Below are 24,563 nucleotides of genomic sequence, written 5' to 3' on the forward strand. Positions count from 1 at the left end.
TGCTCACAAGGAGTGTTAGAGGTGTCAGCTCCATAAAGCTTTCTGTGAAGAATCAGTGAAATGCTCTGCCACGGAAGTTTAAAGTTAATTTGCCTGAATCTCTTCAGCCAAATGAAGCTTTCCAATCAATTACGAACAGAGAGGATGAAACGTTGGGTCTGCAGAGATTAGAGACAGTCCTCCAGCCGTCAGCCCCAATCACCTTCCAAGTGGCTTCGTGTTTGGTGGATGGAGCCACCAATCTTTATAGACCTTCACTGCTGGCCACACTGCGGGGGCTGGGGGGCGGGCAATGGTTACAGATGTTCACTGCTGGCCACACGGGTGGGGAGCACTGGTTACAGATGTTCACTGCTGGCCACATGGGGGTGGGGCTATGGTTACAGATGTTCACTGCTGGCCACACGGGGGTGGGGGTGGTGGGCACGGTCTGTGCTGAGGAGCTGCACTTCATTTTTTGGGACGTCTGAAGGAGGGTCTGGGCTGGGCCGTCTGGTCCCCCCGCCTCGCTTCAGAGACGAGGGAGCGGGCAGGGGGAGAGCCTCCTCCCCCCCTCCCGAGCTTCAGCCAAGAGCTCTGTTCTGGGGCAGAAACTTCCTCCAGTTGGCTGGGCGCAGTCTGTTCGTCTGCTTTCCCCGGGTGGTGAGCACAACGCAGACGTTAGTTGATGGTGGTGAACACAGGGAGGCGGGGGCCTGCCCGGGTCGCCGGAGGCCAGACGTCTCACCGGCCGGCCGACCAGCTAGCTGCACGGTCCTCTCGTCTTCTGTTTCCCGGGCCTGAACGCAGGACCCTCTCGGCGGGCTTTCGGGCCCGGGGGCGGAGCCAGCCAGGGGCGGGGCCAGGGGCGGAAAAGGCGGGGCTCTAGCTCGAAGCTGAGCGAGGCCAAAGGCGGGACCGGGAGGAGGGAGGCGGGACTCCGAGCAGACGGGGCGGGGCCAGGGCGAAGGGGCGGGGCCAGGCGCGAGAGCCTCCTCACGCGCCCCGAGCCCGCCGGAATCTTCGCGGCTGAGGTGGCCTCGCCCGCCGGGGTCTGAGGAGCCGAGCGGCCCCTCCTCGGCGGCGTCCGCTCTCCCTTGGCTCCCGCCCGCCTCCCGGCTCCGACCCTCCGGAGCCCGCGTTCCTTTCCCGCGCGGCCGTCGTGAGGCGTGTGCCCGCGTTCCCGCGTGGGTCCCGGCGATGTCGGCGTGGGGCTCATCGCCCGCGGTTCTGGGTCTCGCGTCCCGCCCGCTCCGCCTCCTCCTCCTGTTTCAGCTGGTCGCGGGGCCCTGGGGCCCAGCCGGCGCGGGGGGCGGCGCGCCTGGAGGTGAGCCTGGGCGTCGGGAGGGCGGCGCTCAGAGCAGGGTCCCGGGGGCGGCCGGGGGTCGCGGGGCGGCTCGGGGCCGAAAGACGTGGTCGCAGAGCGCGGTTTTCTCCTGGGGCTTGAGTGAAGTTTCCGTTCAAATGGCCAGATGCGTCCACTTAGATGCCGAGAAGGCCACTTGGGGTTTTGTTCCCTGACCCGCATCACGGCGGACTGCGGGGTGCATAGCGTACACCTCGGCACAACTTTCTCAGGGACAGATGCCGTGGTTCCCCTCGGGCTTTCGGCCGGGCTTCCCACGTTGTGACTTTGTCCACGGCAGGTCTGCGGGCTGGCCCCAGGCGTTGAGATTTGGTCTTCTTCCCCTCGCCGCCGTCCTCCTCCCGCGCTCGTCCCGGCAGCCAGCTCGCACGAGGGTGGCAGGTGTCAGTTGTGGAAGGCGGGGCGGCCGGCCCCCGCCGCCCCCCCCGCACCCCCCCCCCCCCCGCACCCTGAGGTCTTGTTAGCCCCTCAGAGCGTCGTGCGTGTTCAGACCCTTTGGACGGTAGAAACGACAAAAGAAAATACTTAGTACGTGTTCAGATTCCAAGTGCTTTAGAACATTTCAGGGTCCTGTCAGTGTCTTCGAGAAAGATACGACCGTTGATGCAGCGCCTGTGATGTGGTCTAAACACAGGAAAGGTAAGGATCTCCTGGGGGAGATGAACGCCGACGTTCACATCAGTGTTTCGGTTTTTAGGCGTTAGTTTCTTGGAGGAGACGTTATTTGGGTATGGGGAGAGGCTTTTCTTGTCTTAAGCTTTTTTTTTTTTTTTTTTTTTTTTTTTTTTTTTTTTTTTAGCGTTTATTTATTTTTGAGACACAGAGAGACAAAGCATGAACGGGGGAGGAGCAGAGAGAGAGGGAGACACAGAATCTGAAACAGGCTCCAGGCTCTGAGCCATCAGCCCAGAGCCCGACGCGGGGCTCGAACTCACGGACCGCGAGATCACGACCTGAGCCGAAGTCGGACGCTTAACCGACTGAGCCACCCAGGCTCCCCTCTTTTTTTTTTTTTTTTTTTTTTTTTTAAGGTTTATTCATTTCTCAGAGACAGAGAGGCAGAGCGTGATTGGGGGAGGGTCAGAGAGAGAGGGAGACACAGAATCTGAAACAGGCTCCAGGCTCTGAGCCATCAGCACAGAGCCCGACGCGGGGCTCGAACTCACGGACCGCGAAATCATGACCCGAGCCGAAGTTGGACGCCCAACCGACTGAGCCACCCAGGCGCCCCTGTCTCAAGCTTTTTAAGCTGATTTCTGGTTCTAGGAAGTAATGATCTGGAAGATGAGCATTATTTGTTGCAGGACGCACTGCCTCCCTAGACTGACGAGAGAGAACGTGGAGGTGACTGAAACATTTGGAGAAACCCCTGGGCTGGGGCGCCTGCGGGGCTCAGGGCGTTAAGCGTCTGGCTCTTGGTTTCAGATCAGTCACCGTCTTCCGTTTGTAGGTTCGGCCGCGTTGGGCGCTGCGCGGACAGTGCGGAGCCTGCTTGGGATTCTCTCTCCGCCCCCCCCCCCCCCGCCCCTCCCCTGCTTGCCCAGGCTGTCCCTCCAAATAAATAAATAAACATTAAAAAAAAAAAATACAAAAATTTTGGAGCCAGACAAACCTGGGCTCAGATTACGACCGGTGTATTGTTTGTTTTGGTTGGCTTCCTTTGCAAAAAATGGGGATAATATCGCTTACCTCTGAGTCATCTTCAGAATTAAGTAATATGTGTGAAATGCCGGGTGCTGTGCCTGACAGTTCCAGAAAATGGTGCTTCCCTGCATCTTTTGGTGAAAGTGGAACTTTTCCTATGTTTTTTTTTTTTTAATAATGTTTATTTATTTTTATCTTTGAGAGACAGAGCTGGAGCAGGGGAGGGGCAGCGAGAGAGGGAGACACAGAACCCAAAGCAGGCCCCAGACTCCGAGCTGTCAGCACAGAGCCCGACGCGGGGCTGGAACCCAGGAACCACGAGATCATGACCTGAGCCGAAGTCCCACGCTTAACTGGCTGAGCCGCCCAGACGCCCCTTACCTGTTTTAATATAAAACATTGCAGCCAAGCATTAGCCAGGGCCGGTAGCTATGTGTTCCTGCCTGGTGTTCAGTGCTATCGTCAAACAATCAGGGCTGATTAAGCCCTCCTTTCTGCCCCCACTCCGCTTAGCAAATGTCTCTTTTAAAGTAGCTTTCATGCCGTATTACTTTTATGTTCTCTTTTCCCTTTTCCCCACACGAGCTCCTTAAGAGCTGGGATCTTTCTTTTTCAGTTTTAATTCCAGTATAGTTGACGTACCACACTACATTAGCGTCAGATGCACAATAGAGTGATTCAAGAATTATGTACGTTAGTCGGTGCTCATCATAAGTATGCCCTTAGTCCCCTTCCTCTATTTCACCTGTTCCCCCCACCTCCCTCTGGTCACCATCAGTTTGTTCTCTATAGTTAAGAGTGCGAACTGGGATCTTACCCTGTTTATCTTCGTGTCTCCAAGAGCTGGCTTGTTGTAGGAGTCCCGTAAATGCTTGTGGATGAATAAACGCAGCAGTAAAAATCTCTCTCTGGGTATTAGTTTACTCATGTGTAAGATGAGGGATCATTAATGGCTCCCCAGCACTAGCTCTAACGTTCCAAGATTCTGTGTGCTCTTAGTCAGTGATCATTTGTGGACACAGTGATATTAAGTGGATGATGGAATTGCACACTTGCTCCTAAATGTTGATAGGATGTGTGTGTAACCGCCTTTGAATGTAGGGTGGCAGAAAGTACTATCTGGAGACCTGCCCACTAGCTTGCTGTTTCCTTGGGCAGATAACTTGACCTTGCTGATTTTTTTATTTCTCCCTCTTTAAAATGAGAAGGTGGTAGTAGACGCTTATGTCCTTTCAGTCATAATTAGTTTTATAATTACATTTTGTTGTTTTTATATTTATCTTAGAGTTTTAGTAGTCATTCTTACGGTTTTATGTGAGCCAGTCCTCGGGGAAAAAATTGTCTTGTCTGCCAGCAGCCATACTTACATGGGTAATGGAAGATTGCAGAGTTTGAAAGTGGCTCAAGAGGCAATTTTGTCTATATTAAAGAATAATTAGTGGGGCGCCTGGCTGGCTCAGTCAGAAGAGCATGCAACTCTTGCTTTTGGGGTCATGAGTTCGAGCCCCCCATTTTGGGAGTAGAGATTACTAAAAATAAAAAAAACTTAAAAAAAAATAATTATGCATTAAGGTAATACAAGCCTTTTAAACTGACCTGACCATGGTTGGGACAATGATTTATGGAAAATAGTCATTAGTTATATTTCTTAGCTGTGTGACATTTTAAATGGTTGAAACTTTATTTTTAGTGTGTATGGTAACTGAGTTCTGTCATTAAGAGGGAACTAAAATAACTATTTAGTAGAAAATGAGAGCTATGAAAGATTTTTTTCTTCTCATCTGTAGTTATTTTCATTAATATTTTCAGAAGCTAACAGAAACACACATAGTGGCTGTCATCTCTACTTTTGTGATTACATCCAAAAGAGTCTCTAGGTGCCTCAGGTCGTTAGGCAAACTTTTCATACTATTTATAATTAAAAATTATTTTGGTTTCCTTGCAAATACTGAACATGCTCTATGAGCTAGAGTGCGAACACCTGGAAGGTAGGGTTGTCTGTACATTTCCTGATGTAGCTGAGTTTATTAATGTAGTCTATTAATGTTTCTTTGAAAGGTTTTCAGTCATTTGTCAGAATGGGCTTTTTTCCATTTATAATCTACAAATTAGATCTAGCAGGTAATTTTTTATAATTAGGATATGGGTTTTTAGTATAGTAATTTTAGGACAGAACATTTTTCTTCTAATATTATTCTTCTCCCTTAAGAATTGAAATTAATTTTTTTCAGATGTAATTTTAAATTTAATAGTAAATAAGCATGTCTTGACAATGTGAGTTGGTAAATATTGGAATAGTTTTTGAAAAAAAAAGCTTATAACTTGTTTGATTAGAAGTTTGCTCCCCAGAATAGGATAGGTATAGTTTTATAATGACAGTAGGATAGAAGAGGTTATTTTAATGATCCTTTTCTGTCTTTAACTAAAATTTTAATTTAAATGGTCAGTTTCCATTTTAGGGAAGCATGATCTTATCTCTCCTGTGTTTAATTCAGAAAATGTATACTCTTTTTTTCTTAAGTAGAATTATAAAATAAAGCCTTTTACCAGTAAAAATAGGAATTAACTATGAATATTTGAATTCTGACAAAAAGCATAGCGTGGACTTTTTTTTTTGAGGAGTGAATCTAATATGTTTTGACAGTTACATAAACAAACATTTGCACCAAAGTGTGGTAGGGGCTTTAGTAGAAACATGCCAGGCATAACAGTCTCAAAGGAAAGTGAGGTCAGGATTCTACAAAACATTCTCTCCACCTCTAGGTCTTAGCAGCCTGGCTCACCTCAAACAGATTTCTCTGTAGCCCTCTCAAATGCTGCTTTTTGCCCCATTTTTATATATGGTGGAGCCTGGAATGTGGGTATGCTAGTACTCTATTGCTACATCCACACCATTACCTTTTGTTTTTCTCACTTTTGAAAAGAGTATTCTTTTCTAGTAGGAGTTTACATGTTTGTTTTTTTTTTTCCTAAGGCATAGTATGGACTTTTTATTCTTTGAATCAGCATTGACTTATTTTAGAACCAGAACATATAACAGAAAGCGTGAAAGTTTTTGAATTTGAAAATACAAATTTATACAACATAAAATCTCAAATACACATGAAATATTCAAGTGAACAGAATTAAAATGATAAATTGCAAATTTTCAAACCTCTTTGAAATTAGTACTTAATAGTTCTAACCATATTAGCAGAACTCTTAGTATTCTTTCCTTCTCCTTGCTTCTTCTTCTTCTGGTTTTTCTTGTTGTCATCCTCCTCCTCCTCCTCCTCCTCCTCCTCCTCCTCCTCCTCCTCCTCTTCCTCCTCCTCCCTCCTCCTCCCCTTCTCCTTTTATCTCTTCTGTTTCTTCTTCTTTTTCTCCTCCTTCTTCCCTTTCTCCTCCCCCTCCTCCTCCCTCTCCCCTCCTCCTCCTCCTCCTTTTCCTTTTCTTCTTCTTTGTCTTCGTCTTCTTCCCTTTCTTCCCCTTCTTCTTTTTGTTTATTTAAAGTTCATGTCTATAGGATAAATCCAAAGCATGCTACAGTTCATTTTACATTTTGATTCCAAACAACCTTTTATGTTATTTTATTTTTTTAATTTTATTTTTAAAAAAATTACATCCAAATTAGTCAGCATCTAGTGCAACAATGATTTCAGGAGTAGATTCCTTAGTGCCCCTTCCCCATTTAGCCCATCCCCTCTCCCACACCCCCTCCAGTAACCCTCTGTTTGTTCTCCATATTTATGAGTCTCTTCTGTTTTGTCCCCTTCCCTGTTTTTATATTATTTTTTTTCCCTTATGTTCATCTCTTTTGTATCTTAAAGTCCTCATGTGAGTGAAGTCATATGATATTTGTTTTTCTCTGACTAATTTCACTTAGCATAATGCCCTCTAGTTCCATCCACGTAGTTGCAGATGGCAAGATTTCATTCTTTTTGATCGCCGAGTAATATTCCATTGTGTGTGGAATGGACACACACACCACATCTTTATCCATTCATCCATCGATGGACATTGGGCTCTTTCCATACTTTGGCTATTGTTGATAGTGCTGCTGTAAACATTGGGGGGCATGTGTCCCTTTGAAACAGCACACCTGTATCCCTTGGATACATACCTAGTCGTGCAGTTGCTGGGTCATAGGGTAGTTCTATTTTTAGTTTTTTGAAGAACCTCCATACTGTTTTCCAGAATGGCTGCACCAGCTTGCGTTCCCAAGGAGTTTAACATGTTTAATGCAAAAAAAAAAAAAAGAAAAGAAAAGAAATTGAAAAGTTTGCCCTCGTACACCAACACCTGCAAGTGCCAGCTAGTAACTGCTAACAATTTGGTATTAGTCCATTCATCTTTTTCTCTATGCATGTGTGGTTCCCTTTGCTGTGCACAAGCTTTCAAGTATTGTGTAGCTCTACGTATTTTTGCTTATGTTAATTTTGCTTTTGGTGTCAGATTCAGAAAATTATCACCAAGACCTGTGTCAGGGAGCTTACCACCAACAATTTCTTCTAGGAGTTTTGTGGTTTCAGATTAAAAAAAATTATTTTTAATGTTTATTTATTTTTGAGAGAGAGAGAGAGAGACAGAGCACGAATGGGAGAGGGGCAGAGAGGGAGGGAGACACAGAATCCGAAGCAGGCTCCAGACTCTGAGCTGTCAACACAGAGCCCGACGTGGGGCTCGAACCCACGAGCTGTGAGATCATAACCTGAGCTGAAGTTGGAGGCTTAATCAACTGAACCACCTGGATGCCCTGCAATTTTTTTTCTTAACATTTATTTAAAAAAATTTTTTTTAACATTTATTTATTTTTGAGAGAGAGAGACAGAATGTGAGCAGGGGAGGGGCAGAGAGAGAGGGAGACACAGAATCCAAAGCAGACTCCAGGCTCTGAGCTGTGAGCACAGAGCATGATGTGGGGCTGAAACCCACGAGCTGTGAGATCATGACCTGAGCCAAAGTCGGACGCTTAACCGACCGAGCCACCCAGGCGCCCCATGGTTTTCAGCTTTTACGTTCAAGTCTTTAAACCATTTTGAGGTAGTTTTTGTGCATGGTATAAGGAAGTGGTCCAGTTTCATTCCTTTGCATCTAGCTGTCTAGTTTTCCCAACACCATTTATTTATTTATTTATTTATTTTTAGATGTTTATTTTTTTAAATGAAATTTATTGTCAAATTGGTTTCTATACAACACACAGTGCTTATCCCAACAGGTGCCCTCCTCAGTACCCATCACACACACCCTCTCCCACCCCCCAGATGTTTATGTATTTTGAGAGAGAGAGAGAGAGAGAGCGAGCAAGCACATGCATGAACATAGGCATGGGAGAAGGGCAGAGACAGAGGGAGAAAGAGAATCTTAAGCAGGCTCTACGCTCTCTGTGTAGAGCCTGACATGGGGCTGGATCGCAAGAACCTGGGAGCATGACCTGAGTGGAAATCAAGAGTCAGACACTCAACAGACTGAGACACCCAGGTGCCCGTTACCAACATCATTTATTAGACTGTCCTTTCCTCCTTGTATATTCTTGGCTTTTTTGTCATAAATTAATTGACCGTGTAAGCATGAGTTTATTTTTGAGCTCTTTATTCTGTTACATTGATCTGTGTGTCTGTTTTTATGGCAATTCCATACTGTTTTAATTACTATAGATTTGTAATATAGTTTGAATCCAGGGAACATGATGACTCCAGCTTTGTTCTTCTTTCTCAACGTTGCGTTGGCTATTCGGGTTTTTTTTTTTTTTTTTAATTTTTTTTTTTAGTATTATTGGTTCTATTTCTTTGAAAAATGCTATTAGAATTTTGATAGGGATTGTGTTGAATCTGCAGATTGTTTTGGGTAGTATAGACATTTTGACAATGTGTTCAATCCATGAGCATGGAATATCTTTCCATTTATTTCTATTGTCTTCAATTTCTTTAATGTCATGTAGTTTTCAATATGGGTGTTTCATCTCCTTGGTTAAATCTATTCTTGGGTATTTTATTCTTTTTGATGCAGTTGTAAATGAGACTTTTTAAAAAAATTCTCTTTCTGATAGTTTGCTGTTAGTATGTAGAAATGCAGCACATGTTTTTGTGTGTGTTGATTTTGTATCCTGCAGCTTAACTAAATCTAACTGATTTTAAATCTTAACTTTAACAGTTTTTTTGGTGGAGTCTTTATATATAACATGTCATCTGCAAATAGTGACAGTTTTACTTCTTCCTTACCAATGTGGATACCTTTTATTTCTTATTCTTTTTTTTTTTTTTTTTTTTTTGAGAGACAGAGAGAGAGAGAGAGAACAAATGAGTGAGGGGTAGAGAGAGAGGGAGAAGTGGGGCTCACCCGCATCAGGGCTTATGCTCACCCAGTGTGGGGCTTAAGCTCACCCAATGCAGGGCTCAAACTCATCCGATGTGGGGCTTGAACTCATAAACTGTGAGATCATGTCCTGAGCCGAAGTTCATTGCTTAACTGACTGAGCCACCTAGGCGCCCATTATTTCTTATTCTTGCTTTATTGCTCTGGCTAGGACTTTCAATACTATGTTGAATAAAAGTGGTGAGAGTGGGCATCCTTGTCTTGTTCTTGATCTTAGGAAAAGCTTTCAGCTTTTCATTATTGAGTTTTGTGTTAGCTGTGGGCTTGTCATATATGGCCTTTATGATGTTGAGGTAGATTTTCTCAGTGTCCACTTTGTACTAGTTTTTATCATGAATGAACATTGAATTTTGTCAAGTGCTTTTCTGTATTCAGATGATCATGTGATTTTTATCCTTTAATTTGTTAATGTGGTATATCACGTTGACTAGATTGTGGATTTTTTTTTTTTATTTATTTTGAGAGAGAGCGAGAAAGCACTAGTGGGGGAGGGTCAGAGAGAGAAGAGAGCGAGAATCCCAAGCAGGCTCTGCACCAACAGTGCAGAACCCGATGTGGGGCTTGAACCCATGAACAACGATATCATGACCTATGCTGAAGTCGGATGCTCAACCAACTGAGCCACCCAGGCACCCTTACTGGATTGTGGGTTTTTAAAAACAGTTTATTTATTTATTTTGAGTGAGAGAGCATGAGCAGGGGAGAGGTGGAGAGAGAGAGAGAGAGAGAGAGAGAGAGAGAGAGAGAGAGAGAGAGAGAGAAAATCCCAAGTAGGCTCCACGCCATCAGCACAGAGCCTGATGGGGGTCAATCTTGAAAACCACTGGATCATGACCTGAACTGAAATCAAGAGCTGGGTGCTTAACTGACTGAGCCACCCAGGCACCTCTGGTTTGTGGATTTTAAACTATCCTTGCACCCATGGAATAAATCCCACTTGATCATGTTGAGTGATCCTTTTAAGGTGTTAGTGATTCAGTTTGCTCACATATTTTGTTGAGGGTTATTGTATCTATGTTTATTAGGAATATTGGCCTGTAATTTTCCTTTCTATGGCATCCTTGTAAGGTTTTGGTATTGGGGTAATACTGGCCTCATAGGATGAATTTGAAAGTGTTCCTTCTCCTTCTATTTTTTTTTTTTTTGAAGAGTTTGAGAACAATTGGTATTAATTCTTCTTTGAATATTTGGTAGAATTCACCAGTGAAGCCATCTGGTTCTGGGTTTTTCTTCTTTGGGAAGCTTTTAATTACTGATTCAATCTCCTTACTAGTTATCAGTCAGCTCAGATTTTCTATTTCATCATGATTCAGTCTTGGTAAATTGTATGTTGGTAGGAATTTATCTATTCTAGGTTGTCCAATTTGTTGGCATATAACTGTTCAAAACAGTCTTTTGTGATCCTTTGTATTTCTGTGGTATCATTTGTAACATCTCTTGTTTAATTCTGATTTTATTTATTTGGGTTCCCTTTTTTTTCTTGGTGAGTCTAGCTAAGAGTTTGTCAGTTTTATCTTACAGAGAATCAGCTCTTAGTTTCATTGGTCTGTGTTTTATTTTTTAGTTTTATTATTTCATTTATTTCTTCTCTAAGCTTCATTATTGGGCTTTGTTCATCTTTTTCTAGCTCATTTTTTTTTAATTTTAAATTATTTTTATTTTTTATTTTAGAGAGAGAGAGAGAGCACAAACAGGGGAGAGGGGCAGAGGGAGAGGGGGAGAGAGAGAGAGAGAGAGAGAGAGAATCTTAAACAGGTTCCATGCTCAGCATGGAGCCCAATGCAGGGCTTGATCCCACAACCCTGATTTCATGACCTGAGAGAAGTCAAGAGTCTGAATGATGTTCAACTGCCTGAGCCAACTAGGCACCCTGTCTAGCTCCTTGAAGTGTAAAGTTAGGTTGTTTTTTTTAGACTTTTCTTGTTTCTTGAGGTAGACGTTTATAGCTATGAACTTCCCTTTTAAAACTGTTTTTGCTGCATCCCATAAATTTTGATATTTATATTTCCATTTTCATTTGTCTCAGGATATTTTTTGATTTCTCTTTTGATTGCTTCTTTGACTTGTTGGCTTTTTGGTAGCATGCTGTTTAATATCTGCATATCTGAATTTTCCAGTTTTACTCATGTAATTAATTTCCAGTTTCATGCTGTTGTATTGGTAAAGATGCTTGAGGTGATTTTAATCCTCTTAAATTTATTAAGACTTGATTTGTGGTCTACCATATGATCTATCCTGGAAAATGTTCCATGCGCATTTGAGAAGAATATGTATTCTGTTGCTCTGGATGGAATGTTCTGTACATATCTAAGTCAATCTGATCTAATGAATCCTTTAATGCTGATATTTTCTTGGTTTATGTCTAGATGATGTATCCATTTATGTAAGTGGGATATTAAAATCTCTTACTATTATTGTGTTGCTATCTATTTCTCCCTTTAGATCTGTTAATATTAGCTTTATATATTTAGGTCCTCCAAAGTTGGGTGAATAAATATTAATAAATGTTACATCCTTTTTTGGACTGTACTCTTTATCATTATGTAACAATCGTATTTGATTGTTTTGTAGTTCCTCTCTGTTTTTGCTATCTTCCTCTGTGGTTTGATGATTTTCTTTAGTGGTATATTATATTCCTTTCTCTTTACCATTTGTATATTTATAATAGGTTTTTGCTTTGTGGTTACCATGAGGCTTACATAAAACAACTTATGTGTATAACAGTCTATTTTAAATTGATAACAACTTAAGTTTGATCCCATTCCAAAGCTCAATATTTTCACTCTTTCCCTGGCCCATGTTTTACATTTTGCATTTTTTTATGTTGGGTTTCCCTTAATTAGTTATTGTAAACATTGCTATTTTTATTTTTGTCTTGTAACTTTCATACTAGCTTTGTAAGTAATTAATCCACTATTTTTACTACATATTTATCTTTCCAGTGAGATTTATTCTTCCATATATTTTTTTGTTACTAATTAGTGCTCTTTCTTTTCAGCTTAAAGAGGTCCCTTTAACATTTCTTGTAAGGCTGATATAGTGGTCATGAACTTCTTTAGCTTTTGCTTGTCAGGAAAACTCTTTATCTCTCCTTTAATTCTGAATGATAAATCTCCTGGGTAGCATATTCTTGGTTGGAAATTTTTCCCTTTCAGCAGTTGGAATATATCATGCCATTCCCTTCTGGCCTGCAAAGTTTCTGCTGAAAAATCTGCTGGAGCTTGTTTGGGACTCTCTGGGCTTCCTGGATTGGGATGTCTGTTTCCTTCCCCAGGTTAGGGGAGTTTACAGCCACTGTTTTTTATTTTTCAGTAGGCTTCATGCCCAGTGGGGAGCCCAACATGGGGCTTGAACTCACGACCCTGAGATCAAGACCTGAGCCAAGATCGAGAGTTGGACACTTAACTGACTGAGCCACCCAGGTGCCCCAGCAGCCTGTTATATTTTTAATAGCTTCCAGTAGGTGAAGATGTGCCCAAGACCTGTCAGCATACCTAAGGGGAGGATCTTAGTACCTACATTCAGAGTGTTTGGTAGCCAGACCCTCAGGTAGCAGAATTTAATTTAATTTAATTTAATTTAATTTAATTTAATTTAATTATTTAACTAATTTGTTTATTCAGTTATTTAAAGTAAGCTATATGCCCATTGTGGGGTTTGAACTCATGATCAAGAGTCACAGGCTCTACCAATTGAGCCAGCCAAGTGCCTCTCAGGTAGCAGCTTTTAAAAGCATGCTAATATATATAGTCCTGTGGGACCACAAAAGTTAGCCCCTTTAGCCAGGTGATCTGGCAGTATCCCCTGGGTGACAGTTGTAAAAACCAGGGCTCCATATGAGTGTACCAGCTCTTTTCTGGGAGATGTTGGCCATCTGGAGCAAGGCAGAGGGAGAGAACCAAGATGTTGTACATAGCCAGTGTTCCTTAAGAGCATCCATAGTCCACTAGGTGTATGCTAAGCCTGAAGCCTGTCTTTTACGGTAAAGCTCTGGGAGAGGCAAAGAGGCCTCCTTCACAGAAAGACTGGGGGAACATGTTGTCTGTCTGTCTGCTGTCTGGGCAGTGCCCTAGGGGTGGTGGTCTGCCAAGAACTGTCTCTTCCATTGCCATGGTCCCATGAGACCCAGGAATGCAACACTCTTCACCTCTTCCCTCGCCCAGAGCCATGTGATCATGGGGCATCCTCTGGGCAGCAGCTGCAAAAACTGGGCACCAGCTGTAAAAGGTCACCGGCCATATGTAGAGCTTCCTTCCAGGAGATGAGACACTGGTCCTCTGGAGTGCAACAGAGGGAGAGAGCAAAGATAGTGCCTCCCCTCTGAGGTCTCTGGAAGAGTTCACAGTCGGCCCTTAGATGAGTGTTTAATGAGAAATCTGCCTCTCAGGCCATAGCCGTGGTGGTTAGCTAGTAGGCCTCTTTCACAGGAAGACTAAGCTCACGGTTCTGTCGCCTCTTGCTATGGCTTGGGGGTCGTAGCTGTTTGAGAACTCTTTTTCAAGCGGTTACAGTCCTGCGGGACCCACCAGCACAAGCCCCACTGGCCACCAGAGCCAGGTGATGAACAGATGTCCCTTGTCAGTAGCTGCAAAAATCAGGGTTATCAGACAGGAGTATGAACTACTTTTTGGGTGGCACCAATTGTTACAGCCCCACGGGACCAGGAGAGCAGGCTCCACTGGCCTTTAGAGCCAGGCAGTCAAGAAGCGTCCCCTGGGTGGCAGCCACAGAGACGGGGAGACCAGATGCGTGCACGCACGAGGGTACTGTTGCTCTGCATCATGACAACAGGAGAGCTCAAAGATGGCCCCCGGCAGTCTGCATCCCTGGAGACTATTCCAGTAGACTCCGGGTGCATGTGTTACATCAGATGCCTACCCATCAGAACAGTGCTTTAAGCCAGTGAGGCTCCTTCACTTTAAGTCTGGGCAATGGGCTGCCTCTGAGCTGCTCCCTGGACTGGGTAAGTCTGCTTGCACAGGCCCTGATGAGAGCTGTCTTCCAAATTGTTACAGTCTTGTGGGTCTCAGCGTGTGAGCCCTCTTGGTTTTCAAAGTTAGATGTTTGGGGGCTCATTTCTCAGTTGCAGGGTCTAAATGTTAAGGTGCTCGATGTGGGATTTGAATCCTTTGCTCCTTGTGGGGAAGCTCTGGGTTTTGAGTTTTCTCCTGGTTATGGGTTGCTCTGCAGGGTTGGGTTTGATGGCAAGATCGTGTCCCAGGCTGTCTTGCCTTCTTGGATGTGGTTTTCTTCTCATTTGCCTTATGTATAGTCATAGCTCAGCCAGCCTTTAGGTTTATTTAGGAAGAAATTGTCCCATATCCAGCTGTAGACTCAGTGTGTCTGTGGGAGGAGGTGAGTGCAGGATCTTCCTACATCACTGTCGTGAACTGGAACCTCACAGTATGAACCCTTGATATTTTTGTTTCTCTTTATTTTACGATCAACAGTGTACATATGGAATTGGGCAAAACTTTTTTTTTCTTAAGTCAGAGTCTCTTTTTTATGGGAGATAATCCTGTGCATTGTAAATTGTGAGGTGGCATTTCTGGCCTCTATCCACAAGATGCCTGTAGCACTCACCAAAAAATGTCTCCAGATATAGTTAAATGTGCCTTAAGGGACAAAATTGTTCACCTCACCCCTACCCTTTGAGAATCACTGCTGTAAGTCTTGCAGACTATGGCTTCCCAAACAATGTGCACTGGAATCCCCTATGTCCACTGACTGATGAATGGATAAAGAAGATGTGATATATATATATATATATATATATATATATATATATGTGTGTGTGTGTGTGTGTGTGTGTGTGTGTGTGTGTGTATATGTATATGTATATAAACGTATATATATATATATCTCCATAAAAAAGAGTGAAAGCTTGCCATTTGCAATGAAATGGATGGAACTAGAGTGTATTATGCAAAGTGAAATAAGTTAAAGACACACTATGTAATTTCACTCATGGAATTTAAGAAACAAAACAGGTGAACATAGGGGAAGAAACTAAAAATAGGGAAGCAAACTGTAAGAGACTCTAACAATAGAGAACAAACTGAGGGTTGAGGGAGAGAGATGGGTGGGGGATGGGCTAGGTGGGAGATGGGCAATAAGGAGGGCACTGTTGGGATGAGCACTGGGTGTTGTATGTAAGTGATGAATCACTAAGTTCTACTCCTGAAACCAATATTACACCATATATTAACTAACTAGAATTTAAATAAAAACTGAAACAAAAACAAACAAAAAAAGAGAGAATGCAGATGCTGGTTCGGTAGGTGGAGGCAGGCCCGAGATTCGCATCTCTAACGAGCACTCAGGGGATGTGGGTGCTGCCGGTCAGATTTCCACACCGATTAGCAAGCTCGCAGATAGCTTTCCATTCATCTCAATTGAGTGAATTTTCAAGAGGATCCGATGACAATAATTTTGGAAATAGTGAATTTAGAGTAAACTATAGCCCAAACAACATAAGACCAATGGAAACCAAGAAAACAAGCACTGTCCCTCCATCCTAACAAATAGCAGCTGCCTTCACTTTTCCCTGTTTCCTTCCAGCCCTCAATGTTCATTCACAATTAGAGAGCTCTGAGGAGGAGATTTGCAAGAATCAAATCAAGGTCATCTAGACTGTAGCAAACTGAGGCAACTCATATACCACCAGGTGCTATAATTTATAATACTGTAAACACACTAGCTCATAATACACATCTTTGCCTGTTGAGAGGTTTAGGGTGTCAAATTAAGACAGTGAACTCTGCATTTACTTGATCTGATGATGTTCGAACTTTCTTTTTTGTGTGAAAGTGTGTTCTCTCCTTGAGAACTATTGACTGGACCTAAATTTAACACTGTCTAAGGTCATTTTCTTACTGCAGGTTTTCCGAGAGTCAGGGAAATATGTTAAATTAGGTTTATTAAAGCTTACCAGTTACAGAGAAACTTTATCCTATAATTCTGTTATAAGAATCAATAGAAAATGTAATGAAATTCCTGGAGTGAAAAAAATCCTCTGCATTTCATCTGTAATCCTTAAAATAGTGATTGGTAAGCATACTTACTTGTCACATTGAGAATGTTGGATACAGCACACATTTCTTCTCATTTACAAAATGATTGATTATGTTCACTGCTTTATCTTGCTATTGCTTAAAATAACCCTCCTAGGACTGCTGTAAAGAGGTTTATTGTTTTTTTTTTTTTTAAAGGAATACAAGTCACTTTTTGTTAAGTTAAACAATACAAGGAGCCTGGAAAAGTGGATTAACTGCCCCAGCAATGGTTTAACCATGAACTAGGGATGTGTAAATACATTGTACGTCACTTCTATAAGCCTCTTTAGGGGCATTATCGTATTTCATTCTTGTGGCTGCCTGTGAAGAAGAAAGGGATGCCGTTGGCAGTACTCCGCAAAATTTAAAATGTGTATACCCCTGACTCAGCAGTTCTGCTTCTAAGAAGTCAATGCCATAGAAACCCTTATATAAGTGTGGAAAAATAGATGTACAAGGATGCCAACACAGCATTTTTCCCATTGGAGTGTTATTAGAAATAACCGGAAATTGAAGACTACATAGATGCCCATCAATGGTGAAAGCTTAAATAAATTATGATACACTCACAATGCACACTGCTTTGCAGCTTATGAAGGAAGGGTGGAGAAGAGTGGAGTGGAGAAGGATTATATTGATGTATAATACTGGATGAAAACAGTAAGTCACAGGACTTAAAAAGAGGAAAACATTTGCTCTTTTGCGTGTGTATTTAAAAATGTGTGTACATGGGGATGCCTGGGTGGCTCACTTGGTTGGGTGTGCGACTTTGGCTCAGGTCATGGTCTCTAGGTTTGTGAGTTTGAGCCCCGTGCCAGGCTCTGTGCTAACAACTCAGAACCTGGAGTCTGCTTTGGAATCTGTGTCTCCCGCTCTGTTTGCCCCTCCTCCACTCATACTGTCTCTCTCTCTCTCTCTCTTCCCCTCTCTCTTTCTCATTCTCTCTCAAAAATATTAAAAAATTTTTTTAAAGTGTACACATCAAACTTAACAGTGTTTACCCTTGGAAGAAGGGATATGGGGAGGAGGATGAGAATTTCTACTTGTTATGTGCTTCAGGTTTGAATCTTGACAATGACCATATATTACTTTTGTAATTAAAGTACTATTTTGAGAAAATCGAAAACAAACTGGGTCCTAGTTCTACCCCTGCTAGTTGTGTTTGACCAATGATTCTCATCTGGGGTAGTTTCGCAACACACCTTCGCCATTCATCTGACATTTGGCATCGTCTGGAGACATTTCTGGTTGTCACGTTGTCAAGAGGGGTATGTAGCGGGTAGAAGCCAGGGATGCTGCCAAACCTCCCGCAGTGCAGTAGTGCAGAGGACAGCCCCTCTGTAAGGAAGTTACCCAGCTCCAAATGTGGGAGGTACTGAGTTAAGAAATCCTGTGTCAGACTGCAGGGCTACAGCCATGTTCAGGTATGCAGATTATGCCTCTGACCGTATCAGGGAATGCCATTCACACTGTGAGGAAATCTCTGCACACCATGCAACGTTGTAGTTATTATCAAATGAAAAATAAACATGCAAATTTGTACCCCAGGGGGCAGGCACTGGAGTTTTCTGCTTTATCGTTAGCACCTCGCCCAGAGGCTGGCACATTAAGCAGCCACACGAATGAAGGAATTTAACTAGATCTCCCACATTGGCTCTATTATACTCAGGTTGGAGCAGATGCTGAAGATTTAAGAATTTAAGGAGAAACTTAAAATTATAGCAGATGATGTCTGCTAATTTATCTTCAGTTGAGGATTGACAAATACTGCTAATATACATATGTAGCTGTAGAACACCTTGGTTCACTTTTCCCAACGCTTTTTGATAAGAAAATCATGTTTCCTCATGAAAGAATGTCAGTAAAGGACACTATTGTGTCTTATCTTTCTAGAATCGGTTTAATTTTTTTTTAATTTTTTTTTAACGCTTATTTTTATTTATTTTTGAGACAGCGAGAGACAGAGCATGAACGGGGGAGGGTCAGAGAGAGAGGGAGACACAGAATCTGAAACAGGCTCCAGGCTCTGAGCTGTCAGCACAGAGCCCAACGCGGGGCTCGAACTCACGGACAGTGATCGTGACCTGAGCCGAATTCGGACGCTTAACCGACTGAGCCACCCAGGCGCCCCCTAGAATCGGTTTTAAAAGTCCCTAGCTATCTAGGGTCGCCTGGGTGGCTCAGTTGGTTGTGTCCAACTCTTGATTTTGGCGCAGGTCATGATCTCGAGGTTCATGAGTTCGAACTTCTCCCCCACCCACCACTCCCCCTCTCAAGCTTGCACTCTCTCAAAATAAACTTAGAAAATATTAAAAAAAAATTTTTTTTAATGTTTATTTCTGAGACAGAGTGCGAGCGGGGGAGGGCCAGAGAAAGAGAGAGAGAGGGAGACACAGAATCCGAAGCAGGCTCCAGGCTCCGAGCTATCAGCACAGACCCTGATGTGGGGCTCGAACTCACAAACCGTGAGATCATGACCTGAGCCGAAGTCGGTTGCTCAACCGACTGAGCCACCCAGGCACCCCACCTGACCCCCCGCCAAAAAAAAATTTTTTTTAATCATTAGCCTTAGATATCTTTTGGCTGCATACTGAATTTAGTGAAGACTTTTTAAAATCATTTTATTTATTTTAATTTATTTTTAATTTATTTTTATTTTTAAAGTAATCTCCACACCCGATATGGGGCTCGAACTCATGACTTCAAGATCAAGAGTTGCATGCTCTTCCAACTGAGTGAGTCAGGTGCCCCTTAAAAACATTTTAAACTGTAGACACTGCCTGACTTTGTAAAATAATGTACATTATTTTACTTTATCTGCGTAACAGTGAGGCAGCAAAGCAGAAGGTATTCTTTTTATAATGTTTTATAGTGGAAAAGCTGAAAAATACACAAGAATATTCAAGAATAATGGATTGAAGAGTTTTTGCCATACACTTTCTTTTCTTAAGTTTATTTATTTATTTTGAGAGAGAGCATGTGAGCAGGGGAAGGGCAGAGTGAGAGAGAGAGGAGGAGAGAGAGAATCCCAAGCAGGCTCTGTGCCATCAGCATGGAGCCCAACACAGGCCTCAAATTCACAAACTGTGATATCGTGACCTGATCCCAAACCAAGTCAGGCGCTCAACTGACTGAGCCTCCCAGGCATGCCACCATACACTTTTAACAATTATTGACATTTTGCCAGCAGATATCCTTATTTTAGAAAATTGTGACATATGGAGGTTAACAGATAATTAGTGTCAAGTATGTAGACTAAGTCTTTCAGCTTTGAAGTTCTGTGTCCTTTCCTATTCATCCGACTAAAAATTAAGGAGAAAGGTTACTTTTTTTGAAAATGTATGTGGTTTCGTTAGGTAACTTGAAAGTGAAATTCTTTTGGTAAAACATTCTCATAATTCCTCCAACTTGAGACAATACTGGAGTAATGATGTTCAGAGTTAAAACTGAATTTGTAAAACCCAAATTTAAATCCTTCAGAATGTTACATTATCCATATTTGTACTTTTTAGGTATTCAATTTAGTTTTTCCCTTACTAGTTGTATCTTTACTTTGGAAGAGTCGCTCCATTTGTTTTTTGTTGTTGTTCTTATCTTATTTTTAGTGTGCTTCACTCCTTGGTTCCCTTTGTTTTTCTGAGATGTGACTTAGGATCTTTACGTAGGTTGATTTCCTTTCTTTTCTTTTCTTTTTTTTTTTTTTTTCTGGGGGGGAAGAAGATTCTTTTTTTTTTTTTAAGTTTATTTATTTTGAGACAGACAGAGAGAGAGAGAGAGATGGAGAGAGAGTGAATCCCAAGCAGGTTCTGTCCAGGAGCCCAACATGGGGCTCGAACCCATGTACTGTGAAATCATGACATGAGCTGAAATCAAGTTGGATGTTCAACCGACTGAGCCACCCAGGTGCCCCTGATTTTCTAATTATTATTATTATTATTAGCTTTACAGCATATAGATTTGAGGAAAGCTTCTAATTGAACTGTCATTGCACTGTGTCTAGAGTGCTCAATGCACAGAAAACTGCTTCCTTCTGCTTTTGCAAGGTTTTACTGCCTAGAGTAGTCTGCAGGAAGATCATCTTTGTTGGGCTATTGAGGAAGTTTTAGGTAGAAATCAGTGATTGTGGGATCTCTAACTTCAAGAAGCTATGTCTAGGGACTCAGTGGTTAAGAGCAAATTTGTGTAGCTGTGTAATTGTTGCTGAATCATTAGAGATAAATGGGAATTGTCAGATGGTGCTGATTCATTTATTCAATCATATATTCAACACACTGAGCACCTATTATGTGCCACTATGTTGTCAGGTGCTGAGGATATGATGAATAAAACACCCATTGCCATCAATTTACACCATAGTGGGGAAGACAGACATTGATCAAACACATGCAGGATTGTATAAGTGCACCCCAGGTAAGGAACATGGTTTATGCAGAGGATCCTAATGGAGACTTTGGGGGCAGGGAAGATCCCTGAGGAAGTGATGCCTGGGCTAGCACCTGCAGGCCCAGTGGGAGTTAGGTAGGTGAGGGGGAGGGAGAGTGTCTCTGACAGGGAAGAAGCACACTGCTTGCTGGAGGGAAGCCCGTGGTGGGTTCGAGCAGAGAGCACAGGGGAGAGTCACGCCAGGAGAGGCTGGTGGGGACAGACCGGGTGGGATGTGGCCTTAAGGATTTGGTCTGCCTTAATGAAAACCACAGAAGGGTTTTAAGCAAGGAGGTACCGTCAGATCTGTGTTTGGAAAGATCGCTTGGCTGTCTGCATGGAGAACTGACTGCGGGGGCTGAGAAGCTGCGAGGAGCCTGCCTCGGGCAGTAGGCTTGCTCTGGCCCTGATGAGAGACACAGACAGCTCGTGCTGTCGCTGCTAGGACAGCGGCAGTGGGGTGAGAAGACATGCACGGATCTGAGAAACATTTAGAGGTGAAACCAACGGTTTCCTGATGGGTTGGATATGCGCGTGAGGGAGAAGGTCATGTAAAGGACAACTCCTAGGTTTTAAAGTTGTAACTCGGCAGACGGTGGAACCATTCACTGCAACGGGCAGGACAGGGAAGGTCGTGTATTTGGTTATGTGCACGTTGAGTCTGTGGTCCCTTTACCATGTCCCTGTTTCACACAGATTAGAGAATTGTGGTAAATGGAGGTTAACGGGTGATTTAGCGGTGCCGAGTGTGCAGATTAAGGGTTTCGGCTTTGCAGCATCCCTCCCTCTTGACCACACTAAAATGAGGGAGCAAGGTTACATTTCTTTGAAACTATATGTGGTTTCACTATCTTGAATGAGAAATGGACATTCAGGTGTGGACTCAGAGGAGCGCTCTGTGTCGGAGACACAGGTGCCTCATGAGTGGTCTTTCTTTAAGTTCATTTTAGTTGCAGTATCCTTGGAAATGACCTTTTGGGATTCTCTGTTATAAATAAATGGAGAGCTAGAGTAGAATTCTTAGGATCTCCATTGCTGAGTGCGATTTTACGGGCCTCCTAAAACATTTCTGCAAGTAATTGTTGGGTACCTTGAAACAAAAGTCTCTCTAAGTAAGGGTTGGAGGCACCCGTGCCAGCAGCTTCCGGGAGACTGTAGCTGGATCGGCGTTTCTGAGGTCTGTCCGATGGTCAGCACTGGAATTAGAGTTTTTTGCAAACCACTCACAAACGTGAAATGTAAGATTAGCTATGGTTTTTCCATTTTTGTGTTCTTAGTATTTGCCTTCTTGAGGAATGTGTGTTTAGTGAATTGACTGTCTTATCTAACACGTTAATGGTGTGGAGTTTAGCTAGACTTCATGTAATTTAAAGATTATTATTGACATTAGCTTAGTTTGCTTTTTTTGTTACTATCATTTTGCATATATCCCCTTTTATAAGAAGGATCTGTGGCTAACACAGTGAAAATAAATAGTAATGTACAATTCATAATTTTGCCATAAATGTAGTGTGCATACAGAGTGTAAGTCTGTATGTGGTCAGATAAATCAGTCTGCAAGTATAGCGATGTCACATGTACTCCCCAAAAAGGAAAGCAAAACCATGATTATCTGAAAATCAGATTTAACCATATCAATAATCCATTTCCCAGTACCCTAGGGTTATTTTACTGTGAAACTTTGTCAAATAATGGCAACCCAGAAAGCATTTATGATGTTTGCAAAAGACAGTGCCCTCTCCGGTGAACCAATTCTTTTCTTGAATAAATAATATAAAATTGAGGAATTTTGTTACCAAATCAAGAAGAGAGACCAAGATCCCAGAGACATCATTCAAAGTAGAATGAATTCTATGTGACAAAATTGGGTTTAAGGCCTACTGTAGGTAAGAAGTTCATAAACCCAGGCACAAAGTTATTCTCCTTGAAAAGAAAGCAGGAGTGACTAATGACAAAATTCCTCTATTAAGTGACATGTTGGATATCATATTAGCACGCTATGACGGAGAGCTATTACTGTCAGGCGTGTGTGTGTTCTAGTTTTTTACTTTTTGGTCAGACAAAACCACTAATGTAGAGTGTGAATCACCTTCTGGCTTGTTCATGGTACACGAAGGAGGTGTGCCTGACAGCATTTTATTTTTATCAGTAAGAACTCCTAGAATAAGAGATTTTGCTTTTAGTTAGGATTGTTTGTGATCGCTGGTGTAGACTGGAAAAGTGTTGAGAATGGCTCTGTGGGCAGCAGGGAAGGGCGTTGTTGGACGAGGAAGGAGGTGGCTGCGCAGGAATGCCTGTCCGTCCGTGCGCCGTCACTCGCAGGTAGCAGCCGGTGGAAACGGTGTGCTTCCTGATTTTGAGCGAGTTGGAGACAATAAGGAACTGAAAGTAAGGTCAAATCACAGGCACCAAGTGTGTCCGTCACTGCTGCAGGAAGAGGCGGGCGCTGTTGCAAGCCTCTGCTTTTCCACACGGAGGTACCCCGACTCTCCAGGGGAAAGTGCACACGCCAGTTCTTAAACTTGGGGGATTTGAGAGAGACATTTCTTCATGACACTGACAAAGCCGTTTTTCTGGTTTCAAATGTTGGAAGTAGCATAGCTCACTGACCCAGTCATTTCTTGATAGGTAGAGCTGGGTATTCGAGGGGCAAAATGTGATTTTTAGTTTTGAGGAGATCAGTGTGACAGATAATGTTTTTGAAATATGAAATGCCCCTTTTATGTTGTTCCTGTTTTTTGTTGTTGTTGTTGTTGTTTGTTTGTTTGTTTTTACGCTTTGGCCCTTCCTCCTACCTGCTCCAGTCAGGTAGTACTGTGCTCATACTTGAGATGAAGCAGGATGTGACAGCAAACAGACATAAGGAGTTAAAATTTGCCTTTTTTTTTTTTTTTTTTTTTAGTTTCTAAAACCTAGTCCGTCACGGGGAACAGAAGGGACTTGGTACACGCTATAATGGCAGTGTTACAGGAGGGTGGGAGAGACGCTGGTCCCTGTCTCTGGGGACGAGGAGTGAATCTTGGGACAGCAGAGAGTGAGCAAAGCGGCAGAGTTTATTGAGCGAAAGCACAAAACTCTGAGAGTTACAGGGGTCCCCACTGGGTTGATGCCAAGGATTTTTGTCCCTTTTTTGGGGGACCTTATCAGGAACTGGATAACAGTTTGTGAGACTGTTCATGGCACACAGCACAGGCAGGTCTGTGGAATTTATCCTTTTTTTTCCTTCCCCCAAACCTGCTGCCCTGCAGCCCCCCCACCCACAGCCACAGCCAGTCCCCCTCCCCGGGGCCCCTGTCTGTCCCTGCGTGCTGTTAACCCTTTCACTACTCATCAGAACAAAGCTGCTACTTGATAGGAGAAAGTAATTCCCTTGCTGAGCGGAGGAAAAGACGGAGGAGAGAAGAGAGCGAGAGGAGAGTGCAGGCCCTGGGCTGAAGGGACACTGGGATGACAGCCAATCTAAGCGTCATGCGGGCTCAGAGAATTCTTCAGGGACCGGAGTTGAATTTCCACATCTACCACCACTTGCTTCTGTTCCTGATAACACGTAGTTATGAGTTGGAAGTTTCTTAGTAGAAATGAAATGTAGGAAAGGGTATTCGTTAAGCAGAAGCCTGACCCGTGGCTTAAACCACCATTATAAAGCTGGGCCTGTGAGAGGAAGGGGCCATCCGCTCATTCCTAAGGTCCAGTTCTTAAGTAAAAATTCTGCTTCACTTTTCTGCTAGTAACTGATACCTAAA

The 24,563-nt window shown here is 43.1% G+C and overlaps 1 protein-coding gene across 5 annotated transcripts in view; it reads left to right on the plus strand.

The window, feature by feature from the left end:
• The first annotated feature begins 944 nt into the window (after nt 1-944).
• The window catches only part of CHRNA5 (cholinergic receptor nicotinic alpha 5 subunit), a 50,134-nt gene continuing 26,515 nt past the window's right edge, over nt 945-24,563 (plus strand). For 2 of the 5 annotated variants that reach the window (XR_015253032.1, XM_086711794.1), the window contains exon 1: nt 955-1,306. Coding sequence is in view for 4 of the 5 variants with exons in the window: in XM_086711794.1 (XP_086567920.1) it covers nt 1,180-1,306 (127 nt within the window). In the remaining variant the exon portion in view is untranslated. Of the gene's footprint in view, nt 1,307-1,389; nt 1,985-24,563 lie in introns of those variants that run through there. The other 3 variants (XM_086711795.1, XM_086711797.1, XM_086711796.1) reach the window with 3 other exon arrangements.

Source organism: Puma concolor, chromosome B3, assembly GCF_028749965.1.
Source record: "Puma concolor isolate L17-30 chromosome B3, mPumCon1.1.hap2, whole genome shotgun sequence".
Lineage (NCBI taxonomy): Eukaryota > Metazoa > Chordata > Mammalia > Carnivora > Felidae > Puma > Puma concolor.